Source organism: Triticum aestivum, chromosome 2B (assembly GCF_018294505.1).
Source record: "Triticum aestivum cultivar Chinese Spring chromosome 2B, IWGSC CS RefSeq v2.1, whole genome shotgun sequence".
In the NCBI taxonomy this organism is placed as follows: domain Eukaryota; kingdom Viridiplantae; phylum Streptophyta; class Magnoliopsida; order Poales; family Poaceae; genus Triticum; species Triticum aestivum.
The window spans coordinates 699,443,072-699,459,962 of NC_057798.1; the positions used below are offsets into that span (position 1 = coordinate 699,443,072).

General features: G+C 47.0%; 1 protein-coding gene across 1 annotated transcript; it reads right to left on the minus strand.

Annotated features, from left to right (window-relative positions):
* Window positions 1-5,091: 5,091 nt before the first annotated feature.
* On the minus strand, window positions 5,092-6,571 carry LOC123042151 (benzyl alcohol O-benzoyltransferase; the record flags this gene model as incomplete). The annotated part of the gene is given in 2 exon segments (XM_044464668.1): window positions 5,092-5,982; window positions 6,053-6,571. Coding segments are annotated over 2 exon segments (1,371 nt in total). The 5' UTR covers window positions 6,536-6,571.
* Window positions 6,572-16,891: the final 10,320 nt, after the last annotated feature.

A 16,891-nucleotide genomic window follows, 5' to 3' on the forward strand; every position in this document is an offset into this window, starting at 1 on the left:
ATATAAGTGGGTCTTATGCTACATGTGCATGCCGACAAAAAACTAAGGCACCACATGAGCGCATTATATGTCTATGGATGAGATTATTACCGTATTGGCACACTTGTGCCAAGTTCTAGTACCAGTTCAGAGTATTTTTCAAGTTTAGGCCCTAAAGTGAACATCGGTGGCAAGTTTAAGCACCATTGGTGATATTGCCTGTTTAGTTGGTAGAACTAGTTACACACACATATGCTCAGTTGGCGCGGCAATGTAGTCTAGTTACACACACATTGATATTTAGTTGGCAGGAAGACTAGTTCGTCGAAACATCCCCATGCGGGGTCTACATTTGAAGAGCACGTTGCGAGCGTTTCAACGGTGAAAACAAATTTGAATTTTGACACGCGGTCTAGAAGATATGTCTTTTATAATTTTAAAAACCAAAAATTAATACATAAAGGACGAACATAAGAAACATTAATACAATGGCATGCAGGCATCCATCACGTGAGAAGAGACCACATAAAATGAATAATTAGCAGTGCTCTTTTTAGCATTTTTTAGATTACAGTAATTTTGTCTTTTTAGTATGCGGTAGGGACTAGACGTGCTGCCTTTGGTGTGACCAGGGGCCGGCCGCTCGCGAACGCTAACGAGCCCCTGGCCGCCAGCTAGACACGTCCATTATGTAAACCAATAAAGTGTGTCTGAAAAAAAAAAGAACCAGAACGCATGCAAAAGGACTCTTAGTTTGACAAGAACTCGTACAGATCTCTAATTCCCATATTGACTCAGCACCGTCGTTGTTCTTGTCTCGGAGTTTCTTCTCCGGAAGAAAATCCTATGGGACGGGGCCTCATAGTCTCCCTGGGCACCTCCTCAGATTTTGACACGTCATCAGTGGCACATATCTTAAAGCGGGCCTAATTCCCTAATTAGTTGATACGTACATCAACTAGATATTGCAGTATTCGTACGATACAGTATGATACTTTCCATCTAATGAAAGAGAACGAACACGGCGATCTTCCAGACCTCGGCGCCATCGCGACCTATCCCATGGCGACCCCTCCATGCGCCGGTGACGACGAGCCTCACGGAAATGGCGGCACCATCGTGAGTTCTCCCTGCGTCGGTGACGCGGACGTGCTCGTCGTCCCTCGCGGAACCAACAGCAACAGCCACATGATGATATTCACCGTCTCCACCACAAACCTGCCAACACGGCAACGCCGGCGTCGGCAGCAAGCCGGCCATCTCCCCGTGGAGACCTTGCAGATTTCTAGTCATTCTGACATTCAGAGATGTGAATATTCAGAGTTGTGAACGTTCAGAGGTCATTAGACAAAAACATTCAGAGTTCTGGGATCACAGTATCTATGTGTTGTGATTATAAACATTCAGATATTTTACCACATTAAAATTGATGTTGAGCTTCTTCAAAATTCTGTCAGTGATATGTGACATCTTAAGACTCTATGTTGACATTGGCCAAACAATTGGAATTCCAACAACAACTTTCTGATATTTATTGATACATGATAAACTTTGGGTACGTTGAGAGAGTTATTTATCAGCACAAGCTGTTGTAAGTATCAGACCTTCATGTGGCTGTTGCTGTTGGTTTCACGAGGGACGACGAGCATGCATCACCAGCGTAGGGAGAGCTCACGATGGCGCCGCCGTTTCCGTGAGGGTTGTCGTCACCGGCGCATGGAGGGGTCGCCATGGGATAGGTCACGATGGCGCCGAGGTCTGATGCAGCGGCAAGCTAGCGAGAAGATCGCCGTGTTCGTTATCTTTCGTTAGATGGAAAGTATCGATCGGATTGATACTGTATCGTACGAATACTGCAATATCTAGTTGATGTATGTATCAACTAATTAGGGAATCAGGCTCGCTTTAAGATGTGTGTCATTGATGACGTGTCAAAATCTGAGGAGGGGCCTCAAGAGGGAGACTATCGGCAATGCTACACGTACAAACGATTTACAGGCTTTTACAGGATGGCTAACCTTGATTGGTCAATAGGTGCGCGGGGCGGACCACCCCTGAAAATCAGGGGGGAAAGAGGTTTGTGATTGGTTATTAGATGGAAGGAGCGTGTAAAAGCGTGTAAGTCTTTGTATGTCTAGCATTTTTGGGGAGACTATGAGGCCTCTTCTCCTTACATGGCAGAGCGGAGAGAATATATAGTACGACCCCGGCCGTATGTGGCAATAATAAGGTAAGTTCTCCGTATATATACACAAGACCAACACTCGTAAGTTGTGACCTACCCATCGTCCTACTTCTGCGATGGGCAACACCAACAGCGGACTTTTCCTCCATGGCGAGTGCCAGTCTGTGTTTTGAATTTCGGACGAGAGACGTCGTCGACTTGCTCCAATGAGAGCGCCATCTCGGCCCACAATTTCGTGGTGCGCAATTACCCGCTGCTTGAGGGCATCGGCGCCGGCAAGTCTGTCAGCTCGAGCACGTTCAACGTCGGCGGCTACGCGTGGACGATCAGGTTCTACCCCTGACGGGGAGCAGAAAGACAAATCTAGCGACATGGCCTCCTGTTATCTGCATTGCACCAGCCAAGCGAACAACGTGAGGGCGCGGTTCTCCTTGGACCTGGTCAAGAAATTAGACGGCCAGGTACAAGTTACAACCTCCGATTACGGAGAACATATATTCTGTCCACCACACTACAGTTGGGGGTACATGAGATACATTCAGAAATCGACGCTTAGAGCTCTGTCGGACGCCAACAAACAACCGTTTCACGATCAGATGCGTTCTCCAGGTCATACATGAAACTCGGATGGTGCGCAACAGGAGACCTGTCGAGGTGCCGCCGCCGAGTCTGTGAGAGAGCCTCGAGCGCATGCTCCGGGATGGAGTAGGTGCAAATGTGACGTTCAGTGTGCGCGACCAGCTGTTCAGAGCTCATAGATGCATGTTGGCTGCACGTTCTCAGGTTTTCAAGGCCAAGCTCTTTGGAGCGATGAAGGAAAGCAAGACACAGCACATCATGGTGGACGACATGGAGCCCCATGTCTTTGAAGCGCTTCTTCATTTCGTGTATCGTACATGGATGCTATGCTAGATGATGACGAAGACGAAGGCAAAATTGTAAGGCTACAACACTTGCTAGTTGCCGCGGACAGGTACGGGGTAGATAGGTTGAAGGTCATGTGTGAAGAAAAGCTGTATGAGGGCATCGATGTCGAGACGGTTGCAACCACGTTGCTTCTAGCAGAGCAGCATCACTGTGAGGATCTTAAGGAAGCTTGCATTCAGTTTATGAGTTCACCACGGGACAAACTATGTGATGTCCTGGCAACTAATGGATTCAAGCAACTCGTAGCTAGTTGTCCTTTGCTCATGGAGGATATACTGAAGGGGGTGTCCTGCACCTAGAAGGTGACGTGACTACTCACATTAAGCAAGCAAAATATTATGCAGTCGTGTACGGACCATGTTAAATTTTAGTTATCTACGTTTTACCACACTTTTTACGTTGCCATGATAATTCTTGGTTTTTTTTTCTTATAAGCTACTCGATTTCACATTTTAGGAATATTGCATACTATGCCTTACAAAATTTGTTTTTTCAAGAAAAAGATAGGATTGTAGTCCTGGTTGATTTGCATTGCTCGTTCGCTCTATCTCTACCAGCGAATAGCAAACACGACCATGGTAGTATTGCCAAACCATGGTGGCCTCTAGAAACCAAACCTTCCTTCATTGTTCCACTGATGAACTAAGCCGGCTCCAGGTTAATGTGCAGCGATCCCTGAAATGCTGAAAAAGTATATAGTTGTTCTTGAAAAAAATAGACTATAAAACTTGTCAGGATAATGGTAGATTAGCGACACAGTCTATCATAGGGTTGGGGAAGACAAGTGGTGGGACAATAATGTAGGGTAAGTCGAAGCGGTGATAACAGGTTTAGGAGGCAATGTTGGCACCTTTATCGTCGCTAATCTGATGACTCTACCTCTAGGGACCAAGGATATTGGATCAGGATGCTAATGACAACAATAAGCCCCAATGGTCGGAGCTGGGTATCAATCTTGGCATGAAGGGATGAGACATATGTACTGTGCGGTACTGGAGGGGGTTAAGGTGAAAAAGGAAGAAATTTTAGTTTGGTCCATAGCTCTGAAGGAGTTTGTTTGAGGAATAAAAATATTGAGGCGGGCCAAGTACTTTCGGCTAAATTTTGAAATAGTAAATTTGATGATTTCTTGTGCGGGGAGCAAAAATAACAATCTCGATCAAAAATTTCATTTGAATCTGAAAAAATCCCGAGAGTTACGCTTCTGAAAAGTCTAAGTCCAACTCCTAGTATAGCTTTTGTGTAACTCAATGGTTGAGATCTACTCCTTCCGTTCCCTAATATTCGGTTCTTTTAGGTTTATCCCAAGTTAAACATTTTTAGTTTGGCCGATTCTATTAAATAAAACTTCAAGACCAACTGGCTTCGTTAGATTCATTGCAAAATATATTTTTAATATGATATGTATTTGATGTTGTAGCGGTAAATTTATTTTCCATGATATACAAAGTCAAACTTGACAAAGTTTGACTTGGGGCAAACGCACAACTTCAAATATTTACTAATGTGCATATCTGTATAAATAACACAAAATAAACTAACTAATGTATATATATTACCGAGAACAGCTATATCATCATGAATTATTGAATGATAGCATTTGATCATCTATCTTCGTTATAGGTCTCACTCACCTTACGACAATGCATCAACCTGCGAACCAACCAATGGTTGGATGGTTAGAGGGACTGTGGTATCCCCAGATGCGCATTCAGTGCGAGGAGACGTTCCTGTCAATGACGAAGTGCCTACGGTGACTTCGTAAATTTCAAGATGATATGTCTGCTCAGTCTTTCAGAGGTGCTCATATGAGTAGGATGTGCGTGTGTGCGTTCATAGGGATGAGTGCATGCGCGTGTATATGAGCACTTGCGTTTGTACTGTGTTAAAAAAAATGCATCAACCTACACCGCCCTTCGATGCAACATTTTATTTTTCATCAGGACTTTTTGGTTCGAATAGGAGGGAGAAAAAACTTGCATAATTTTCAGCTTAAGAATTTTCTAGGGCTGTTTAATACTATCCTTGAGCAAGCTCTGGATCTCCGCCGCGAACTTGTCCATGGCCATGGTTGGCAGTGCCACCGGCACGGCCACCGCGTCCGCCCCGTCGCTGTTCTTGACAGCCACAAAGAAGGCATTCCGGAAGTTCACGTGAGAGGGACCGCTGTACACCGGCTCGCCCCACCCGAAGTCCACGCGTTGGAACCCAACGTGCCGGAGGTCAGACAGGAGGAACACGTTTGCCCTCGCCAAAGACGGCCGGCCACGGAGCACCAGAAGGTCCGCCATGGAGCGGATATACTCGGGTGTCACTGACGCCTTGGCCTCCCGCAACTGCTCCACCACGTCCGCCAATGAGCAGCTGAGCAGCGTGCCGGCGGCCATCACCACGGTGACGTACGCGCAAGCGAAGCCGTAGTAGCCGTCGGGGAGGCGCAGGGCGCTGCTGTGCCTCCTCACGCTGACGACGGTCACCAGGCGCGCCTCCTCGTCCGACCGGAGCGTCCTCAACGCCGCTGTGCGGGCGCGCCACAGCACCGCCGCGAGCACCTCGAAGCTCGTTGCCCTGTCTCGGAGGTGAGGCGGCAGGCCTTTCTTGATTGCGGCGACGTCTGAAGGTCCGAACACGAAGGCGCGCCTTACAATGTCGTCCTGTGTTGGTGTCGGCGTCAGGGGCACTTGATCGTACTCCGGGTGCGGGAATGAGGGCGTTGGGGGGCTTCGCGCGTCAAGAACCTCGCGTGACCATGCAGGCGCGACGGTCGGCGCAGGGAGGCCTCGAGCGAGCTCGGCAACGGCGTTCAGGAACTGGATGATTCCCGTGGCGTCGGCGACGGTGTGGTTGAAGCTATGCCACACGGCGAAGCCGCCGCACAGGAGCCGCGTGACCTGACCATCGGCAAGAAAAGTTGTTAGCCTGAAATTGTGCGTGGATAATGTGACAATATGAAATGCTTACCTGAATGACCACCAAGGGGCAGTTGAGCACAGCGTTGGAGCCTTCCACCTCGAAGCAGAGCTCCTCAATCCACGGGAATGGCGGCATCAGCCCGGGCACGTCGGCCTCGAGATCCACCAGGCGCACGTCGGCGTCCGCCTCGACAAACGTCACCCCTTGGCCGGTGCAGTCGACGACCAGTTTCCGGTCCTCCACCTCGCGCAGCCGCCCGGCGAGCGGGTAGTAGTGCACCAGCGCCTCGGACAAGGCTCGGCGGATGGTGTCCACGGGGTCGCCACGCGCGAGCCCACCGCGGCGATAGAAGAAGATGCCGCGGACGTGCGACCGCAGCTCGTCTTGGTCGTCGACGTCGGAGAGGCGTTTCTTCTCCCGCGGTGTCGTCGGCGACGCTGGGCCGACGAGCACGGGCTCTCTCCGGAGGACGGTGAAGCTGAGCGTAGACATGACGTGCTGTTGTAATTTTGTTGGGTTGTGTTCCTGCATGCAAAAGGTATCAAGTGCCCAGAGTCTTGTGCCAATGTACTGTGTTACACTCAGCGCCGCTCGTTCCTAATCCATTTTGTACTGTTACGCACACCTTTGTCCTTCGGCAAATGTCTCGGACCACTCGTTTCTAATCCATGTACTGCACTGTCACACCCCTTCACTCTTCGGCACGGTTGGATCTAACCCCTATCAGGAAGGTCATGGGTGATGTAATCATCGAAAGATTCTCCTAATGCTAGACCTACTGAGGATCTACAAATGTTTTACTTAAAATTTCAAATTAATTCTCTCTCTCCCACCTGAATTCAACTGGAGTGGGCCTCTTCATCTCCCTATTATCAATCATACTCCACATCAGCTTCCCAGTAAAAATTAGAAGTAACCTTTTGTAGACGTAGCATTACTCTAACTGATAATCACGTTCATTGGATCCATGTAAACAAACGGATCAGATCAAACAATGTGGGATAATCTTAGCCATCATCTGGCCTTCCATGGTTGGCTTCTATCCCAATAACTGGCAAACGTTCGTCGGCGGAGGCGGAGAGGGGGGTGTAGGTGGTATTTGCGGACGATTGGAGTGGCAGTTTTAATGTAGAGGGGTGGCACCTTTAGTCGTAGGGGTTTGCAGTTTTCGTTTTTTAAAGATATTTTTCACAAAAATTGCCATTGGTTGATTTACGATCAAGCCATTGTGCGGGCATTCGCTAGGGCCTCCCTCCTAAAGAACATTCGTCAATTAACATTATCCTATCTGAAACCATGTACAGCCGAGGGTGATGGTTGATGCTATTGTTATGTGCAGCTGACCGCTACAGCATGACGTTGATTGTCTTGTTTCTTCTTACTACCTAATAAATTAATCGTGTGCATCATTGATGTCTCTTTGACATTATATTTTTACGATATCTGGGGGAACGTTAGCCTAGCACATTTCAACCGCCCGTTACTTTGCACAGATCTCGGAGCAGAAGAGAGGGCCCCCAACATTTTTCATTCGTTTGCTGTAAACTAAGCCCGAGTGCCAAATTTTTGGCGTAGACTGGCTTGCCGGCATCCATTTGAATTGCTGCAAAAATTTTGGATCACATCCAATATTTTGGTAACACGTTATGATTATTTGTATGCGTGCTGGTGTGCTTTTGGCTGCGAATTTCCCTCAGCAATATTTTGGCACACCCCCATTTTGATCATGCTCGTTTCGGCACCATAAAAAATGTGTTAGGCCCTCTCTAATTGATCCCCTAAAATGCATTAGAGGAGTAAAATTCCGGAGTAACCCACGTTTGGATATGGTTCATGATTATCTTTTGGCTGAAGCTATGGCTCTCAATCATGACTTGTTCTTTAGCTCAAGCCATGGATTGTAATAGAGTTGTTGTGAGTTCTGATACTAGTGAATTAATAGAAATTATGAAGGACGAGAGGCCGGCATTGCTGCAGCGATTTTTCATGATTGTTTTTCTATGGAGCTAAAATTTGTTAGGGTTAAGTATAAGCATGCGAGTAGGAAAATAAAATTTGTAGCTGATGAACAAGCCCAACTGGCTAAGCTCCAGGGTAGTGGGGTTTGGTTAGATGATCCTTCCCCATCTATTGTACCTCTTATGGTGAACGATGTAACATAATTATCTACTGAATAAAGACGTCTTTTAAGGTAAAAAAGAGGAGTAAAATTTCGGTTTTGCTCCTTTAAATTGCACCTAACCGATCTACTATATGCATTAGAGGAGTAAAAAAATTACTTCGTGGCCACCCAGACTCTTAAATATACCCAACCGCTCACCGCGGGAGTAAAACCCCCCCTACCACTGCTCAACCTCATCCATTCCGCCACCGCCCAAGCACCCCGCATCCCCGCCGTCGTTCCCCCGCATCCACTTCGACTTCGCCCCGCCGCCCAAATGGCCGGATGCAGGTAGCGTAGGCCGCTATTGTCGATCAAAAGTGTCGATCCACGCCGCCACGCACACCCATCCTGAGTCTATCGCGGCAGTTCCTCCGAAGCAACGTGTCCTCCTCTCGGATCTGACCTGCCAACACCGCCGTCGCAAAAGAGGAGGTACCTCGGCATGCGGCATCAGTCGTTAGGGGATGTGGGTGGCCGAGATCTTGGACCCCGAAACCCACCTCCGCATCTGGATCGATTCCTATCAATCTACAGCGCAGGCAGGGCGGGCATGACTCAATTTCCCCCTCGGATCCGCCATGTCGGATTTGGTTCTCGTTAACCCCAGAGTGGCCTTTCCACGTGAATGACGGGAGGACCGGGAGGCCTGCGAACGCCTCGAGGCGGAGTGCGCTGACAAGGAGTACATGGCGAAGCTCCGTTGCCTATATCTGGAGCGTGTCGAGGAGGAGAGCCGATAGTTCGAGCTCTACAAGTTGGGGAGACCGACGGAGCCGGGTAGTCCATCGCATCGGTCATCGATATTTGTTCCAGCAATGGGGACTGACTCTGGGTCTGACGGCAGCGGGAGCGATAAGGACGTCAACGGCGATCCAAAGTGGGAGAAGCTCATGGCCGAGGTCGACTAGGTTTCTTTCATTTTTATGCAATTTTAGTTACATTCAGTTTAAATTTAGGACGTCGATAACTGCCACATGTGTGGCAGGAAAGAAGACGCACCACACGTTTCTAATGCAAATAGATTGTCACGTCATCACATGCATGCATGCGAGAATCTTTTTAGATTTTCAGTTTTTAAAAATGTTTTATCTCTTAAATGAAAAATCCAATTGAAGATCCGTTTTCATCATTAAATCCCTCGCGACGAGATCTTCAAAACTAGATCTCATATCGATATATTTCAGCGATTTTTTTTTGTTAAAAATTGCCATGTCTATTGCACATGAATTGCCATGATATTTACACTGAAGTTGCATGATATATTTCAACTATTTTCTTTTACATTTAAAAGTAAATTTTAACATATTATAAAACGGAGAACTAAGAAACTAGACTTGCCATGCACCATAAACTAAAATTGCCATGATACATGCACTTAAAGTTGCCATGGTTCAATAAAAAAAATATTTTCATGGTCAAAGTACTGGAATTGTCATCATCAAAAAACTAAAATTGTCATGATCTACAAACTAAAATTGCCACATGGCAACTTTAGTTTAAGCACTATGGCAACTATAATGTAAACATCATGGCAACTTCTGTGGAAAAAAATTCGTCGAAACATATCAACATGGGGTCTAGTTTTGAAGATCTCGTCGAGACGGATTTAATGGTGAAAACGGATTTTTAGTTCGCTTTTTTATTTAGGAGATAAAACATTTTTAAGCCGAAAACCAAATTTTTTTTTGCTGATGTCATCTATTCATACGTGGAAAAATGAGTGGTGATGGAGGCGTGTGGGCGATCTGCAAACGCCCACACGTGTGGGCGTTTGTTTTTCCGTAAATTTATGTAATATACTCTATGCTACTAGTTTGAATCGAGTCCGATGGACTAGTTCGAATAACCGTTTTCAGTTTTGGTCGTTAACAATTCTGTTTTTTTTAGAAAGTCGCTAACGCTTCCTACTCGGTATCCTGTATTATGTCAAACAAACTGTGAAAGAGCCCTAGGTTAATCTCACGCCTGAACAGAAAACGGCCACGTTTCCTTTGGGGAGACCAGTGCACACGCTGCACGCCGTGTTGCGCTTGCCATGGGGAACAACATCACCACTTGTTTGGGCAAGCCGCTCGCGCCGGCGGCCGAGACGTCGTCGAGGTGCATGACGCCGACCGCCACCACGGCGCACAATTTCATGGTGGACAACTACTCGTTGCTGAGTGGCGTCATCGCGTCGACAAGTTCGTTAGCTCAACGACGTTCAGCGCCGGCGGCTGCAACTGGAACATCAGGTTCTACCCCGACGGCGATAGCCGGGGACCTGGCTACGCAGCGGCCTTCCTGCACCTCGTGGGAGGGGCAAAGGCGACGAGCGTGAAGGCCAAGTTCACTCTGAGCTTGCTGGGAAAAGACGGCAAAGTGCTCGGAGATTCGAAACCTGTGAGCGTGGCGCAGACCTTCGAGTCGAAGGGCGTCAAGAGTTGTTGGGGCGCTATCAAGTTTGTGGAGAAGACCACGCTGCAAGATGCGGGCTGCTTCACGGTCAGGTGCGATTTGACCGTCGTCAAGGATGCCGTCGTGCACAAGATTATTAATAATTAGCTTATTCATGGTGGCCATTAATTTGCTTGTAGACGATGCTATTTTCCAAGTACTCCTCAATGCTAAAATATAGTGCATATTACATTTGTCCCGAGTCAAACTTTGAGAGGTTTGACAAACTATTGGAGAATATATGAATATTTACAAATAACAAATATATATGAGATGATTTCGTTTTTCATTATGCATCTTCTTTTAGTTGAGTTTCGTCAAGTTGTACTCCTTTTGTGAAGAAATACTCCCTCTGTAAAGAAATACAAAAGCGTTTAGGTACCTAAACGCTCTTATATTTTTTTATAAAGGGAGTAAGTAGTAATCTAATCGGAAATGTTAACGCCCACGCGTGTGGGCTGTAGCCAATTTACCCACACGCCTCCATCACCGTCCAGTAACTTCTGCACGAATCTTGGCATGAATTAGCCGATTTTTTATGCCATGTAGGATAACTCGCGTGTGTGGTGTGTGTGAGAGGTCGCCCACACATCCGTTTTACCACACGGAGGGGCCGGTGTGTGGGCGTTTAGCAGTTCGCCCACACACCAGTTTTCAGTCACGCACAAGGGCTGGTGTGTCGGCAGTTTGCCATCTTGCCCACACGCCCGCCTCCTCTCCCACACCCAAGATGCCAGTTGCCATGCGTTTTGCAGTGTGCATGGCAACTGCCCTAGTGTAATTGCAAGCAGATGGCAACTCTTTTTTTTTTACCCGAACATGTCAGTTGCCATATGTTTGGCATGGTACATGGCAAACTGCCCTAGCATGCACGTAAGCAGATGGCAACTCTTTCTTTTTTAAATGGCAACTGTCCTAGCGTGCTTGTGAGCACATGACAACTCTTTTTTTTACCCGAACATGTTTTTTGCCATGCCTTTTTTTGTAACGTTACATGGCAACTGCCTAGTGTTAGTAGGTGGCAACTCCTAAAGTTTTGAAATCATGGCAACTGCAGTAGCCCAGACCACACATGGCAACAGCTGTAGTTGTCCAAAAAATGGCAATCTAAAACTTTGACCTGAGATGGCAACTGCGGTTGAGCAAACATGGCAACTGTAGTTGTCCGACATGGCAACCGTAGTTCAGCGACATGGCAACTGCACTTAAACGAACATGGACGAGGGTCCGGCCCATGGCAACTGCGGGGTGCGCGGTAAAGTGTCACGTGGGGCGTGCGGGACCACGAGGTACGAGGCCTGACGTACCGGGCATGTGGGCGTTATCTATTTCGCCCATACGCACGCGTGTAAGAGGGACCGGGAGGGAAAAAAAGAGGCGTGTGGGCGCTAGTTGTTTTGCCCACACACAGACATGTGGGCTGGTCCTCTTAGGCACCACACAGAACGTGTGGGCAGATTTCTTAACGCCCACACGTGTGGCAGTTATCGGGGCCCAATCTAATTGTTCTTATATTTTTTTTATGTAGGGAGTAATTCTGAACATAAATCTAATAGTATAGATTAGGTATTATGGGTGTTCCCCCGCAAAAAAGAAAAGTATTGCTGGTTCAAAATAGGTGACGACCACTTCCTCCGCTGAAAGGCAGACCTAAGGATTCCTACTTTCACAAGGGGCTTTTTTTAAGGAACCACATCAAGATGACCAAGTGCTCCTACAATTCGGTACAAACGAATAGGCTAGTCTCGTTTACAAGGAAAACTACGATCGGAAAGCTTAGAAGGACATAATTGACTAGAGGACGCAAATGTGATCAACCACTAACTTGAAACTACATTCCATCACCGAACGCGACAAACAGTCGGGGACAACGAGATCCAGAGCAGCTGTGAAGAAGCTCTTGTATAACACTTCAAGGAAGGAACAACACCCCAAGAGTCTTCACCGGCACTGAATTCCGGCAAAAGGGGAATTTTTACCCAGAACGCCTCACACCAACACCCCACTGAATCCTAAGGGAGGGGTCCGCTCAGGCAAGCAACCACCCCGACCTATATCCAACCAACTATATATGATCTAGTGGGTTAGAATAAATCCAAGGCATACCGTTGATCATCCGAGGACCAAGCAATCACACGAGCACGACACCGAGTTTTGTTAACGGGGTTCACCGATATGGCTACATCCCCGGGGCTTGACTACGGGCGCTCCTCCCCGTGATACCGTCACAATATCGCACCCGGTCGCCCTGGACGCCGGCACACATGCCGTCGGCTTCCCCCGCGTTCATGTGCTATTATGGTCGCATAGGTTACATCGTGTGACTACCCCCACTATATATGAGAGGCCTAGGATACAAGTGTCCTACTTGGACACGACTTCATATCCCATCACTAGTAGAAAAGGACCCATTTGTCCCGGTTCATAAGGCACATTTGTCCCGGTTCATAAGGCCCATTTGTCCTGATTCAGGAACCGGGACTAAAGGGTCGGTACTGGCCGCTGTCTGGAGCTCGACCTTTAGTCTTTAGCACCAACCGGGACTAAATGTATTTTTTTGAAAAAAAAATTGAAAAAAATTGAATTGTTTTCTCGATTTTTTAATTCCTGAATTATTTGTATTTAATCTCTAATCATCCCTCATCACTGCTCAATTTAATCTCTAATCTCTAAGGCCAACTCCACCGCGCGACCCCATCCTGTCCGGCCCCGTCCGTTTGGGGTAAAAAGGACAAACCGGGTGGGCCAGCACGCAGGAGCAAACAGACTTTGTCCATTTTGTGTCCGCTTTCGACCCATCTCTGGCCCAAGTTTGCGCCGCTTTTGGGGTGAAACGGACACCACGCGGACGCGCTGGCCGTCTGCGCGTGTCCTTCCCTGGCCCGCCCGTCGGTGGCACAGGGAGGGCCTTTTTCTATCCGCCCCCCTCCCTCCCTCCGGACGCACCCCCTCCACTCTTCCCTAGCCCCTTCCCCTCGGCGCCGCCGAGCTACCCAACCACGGCCACCCAGTTTGCGCACCCGCCGGCCGGTTTGGGGCGGATCCGGTCGGTCTTGAGATCGCCTGGCTGTGGGAGGCTGGGCCGCACCATTGACTGGCCGGGCACCTCGCCGAAAGGCCCTGGCAGGGCCGCAAGGCCACATGCAGGCAGTGGCTCCTCCTCTAGCCGCTCGGATCTGCATTGTCGGTGGTCCGCCGGCAGATACACGAATGGTGGTCGACCGGGCTCGGTGCTTGCCCAAAAGCTCGTCGGCGCACCGTTGCCACTCAATAAGTGCGACCACTGCCCAAGGATGGTTGTGCGCCATGTGTCTACAACACCGGAACATCCCGGATGAGTGTTCATCAAGTGCTTAAACGATGGGGTATGTGCTCTTTTTAGCTTCGGTTTGTGCTCTAGATTTGACTAGTTGTGCTAACTTCAAATTTTATTGTGTAGCATGGGTGCAAGTTTTAGTATTGAAAAGAAGAGTACATCGATATATTGATAGAGCGAAATTTAGTACATGTCCATGCACTTTTAGCTAGCATAGAGGCTATAGATGAGACAAATGCACTTGTTGCTAGATTAGAGGCTAGACACGAGACTAGGTGTGAGGAAGCAACATCGACTTCTGGCTTGAAGAAGAAAGGAGGATGCAAGATCGAGCCTCCTCCACAGATCAACAATGAGTGCATCGAGAAGGCCCTAACCCAACTCAAGGGAGCAGTTATGGAAGTTGGGTATCTTCTAAAATGTGTTCTTCTGGTTCTTGTTTTCTTTGGTCTTGCTTTACTAGTCAAAATGTGATAATGTATTTTCATGTACCAAAAATGAATAATGAAAAAAAGTTAAGGACTTGCAAAGAAAAATGTATGCGGACAGGATGCGTCCGCGCGCTGGGCGCACGGCCACCCCATCCCAGAAACTGCCCGGACACGACCCCATTGCCCTACCCAAACGGACAGAATCCGGGCAAAACGGACGTCCGTTTGGGGTCGCGTGGTGGAGTTGGCCTAATCACCCCTCTTCATTCCAAATCGTCTAACTTCCCGGTCGGTCATCATCTTCTCACTACTCCAGCCTGAGCACGCTGAACTTTTGAGTTCTATTCCCCCTTGTTTATAAGTATGCACTTATTGTTTTTCTGACAATACTAAGCTGTCAATCCTATTAATCCTTAGGAGTTGAAGTTGAGCATGAAGTCACACGTTACACCATTTGAGTTTGAAACTATTATTCTTAAAACTAATAATTATTTAGTAACACTAATATTTCTTGAATAAGTAGTTTGATGATTTGACCAGATTTGACCAAAATTAAGAAAACTAAAATAATTATTTAGTAACACTAATATTCTTGAATAATTTTTTAGTAACACAAATATTTCTTGAATAAGTAGTTTGACCAAAATTCAAAAAAACTAAAATTTGAGCATATCTTTTTTCTTTTAGAATTTGAGGATTCTAAAATTTACAAACAGGCCTACGGCGGTCAAAATCGAATGCGGAATTTCGTGCTGATTTTTTTGATATATTATGCGGGGTTTTCGACATCGTATGCAAAAGATATTGTCGTTTTACTTTTTCATAACACTTTTTTGCAAAACATGTTCAATTTTAAGTTTTTTAATTTTCCTAACTACTAGATGTAGTAGCATAACTACATCTCAAAGGATTTTAATTTTTGAAGTTTTTATCATTTTCTTTTGTTTTTTACAAAACTGAAAATTGGCCTTTAGTCCCGGTTTGAGACACGAACCGGGACTAAATGGGGATGCCCTTTAGTCCCGGTTCGTGTCTCAAACCGAGACTAAAGGTCTCATTTGAACCGGGACTAATGCCTTCCTGACGCTTTAGCCGCTCGAATCGGGACTAATGCTCACATTAGTCCCCGTTCGTGATGCAACCGGGACTAATGTGTACATTGAGCTGTGACCAAAGTCTCGTTTTCTACTAATGCATTTAAACACAATACTACTATAAGTCCAACTATAATCTACATTGTACATAATATTCGACACAACTCTAACATGGTGTAGCAGTGAACTCTTCGACCGCGCCTCCAAGGAGGATAAGGATGTCCACAAACGTTGTTGTTGCTGCACCGCCCGCATAGGCAAGGTCTTCACTGAAAGTTCGATATCGCTCCACCTTGGCGAGCCTCTAGCTATCAAACTCTAATATAGTTGCAAACTGCGACAAGTCTGAAATGTTAGTGACAAAACTAGACTAAAGATACTGCCGTGACCGCCAACGTGCCACGGGAGTGAACGGACCTGGCATGACTAAATTGATCTTTTGAACGCACGTGAAAGAACACCAATGATAGGACATTGCTAGTGCATCCCTGAACACCCGCCATGATGCCGAACATTACACCACGAGAGGGAGCATGCAACATACCAACTGCCGCTACAAGCACCCCTTCTCTCAAGAGAGCCACCCACTAAGACGAAGAAACAGGTCTACCATCACCGGCTTCGTCCTGGGCCTTGCCCAGTGGGGCCTAGGGGGGGACTACCAACAACAATGAAAGGGGCTAGGAGGTATAAGGGAACGAGGCCATGCGAGTGCTACTGTCTGCTATGTCACCTTTGGTAGCGGGCTGTCTATCTGTTTGTGTTCTCGTTTATTGCCTTTTTATCTTCTATATTAGACTGGTGCGAGTCAAGTCTTTCTCAATTTTTGATCATTTGGTGTTGAAAATGACGATTCCGGTGGAGATTAATGAGAGAGAAAAGTCTGAAACAAACCTTGAATTCATACTTTTAGTTTGAAACGAACTCTGACCCTGAAATCTCTGAAAACTAGCACCTTATGCTCTATGATCCCAGCCAACGCCGGCTCATTTGTTTTGCTAAATGCTCATTTGGCTCATTGGGGAAAAGATGACCCCGATCAGATCACGTGTACTCTCCCTGACTACATAGCCCACATGTTATATTCATCTTCCTCTCTTGGTCTCTTCGACATGTTATATACATAGCCCACACGAAACAACCCACAACGGAAGACCGACGATGGACTGGAGGGAAGGCAGGCCCACTTGCAGTGGCACCACCCAACAAGCCAGAAGATGAAGCAACAAATGTAGTCATGAGAGAACCATGCGACACACGGACATGTCTCAGTCAAGCCACAAACATGAAACAAGAAAAAAAGCAAAAACAAAATTTTACACAGATCTTCATGTGAGATCTCATGTATAAAACATCGACAGTTAAGTCTCAATCGACTGAGAAGTTGAGATTTAGCAATCTCGTTATATAAATGATAAAAAAATGAGATAAAATATGATAGGGGGA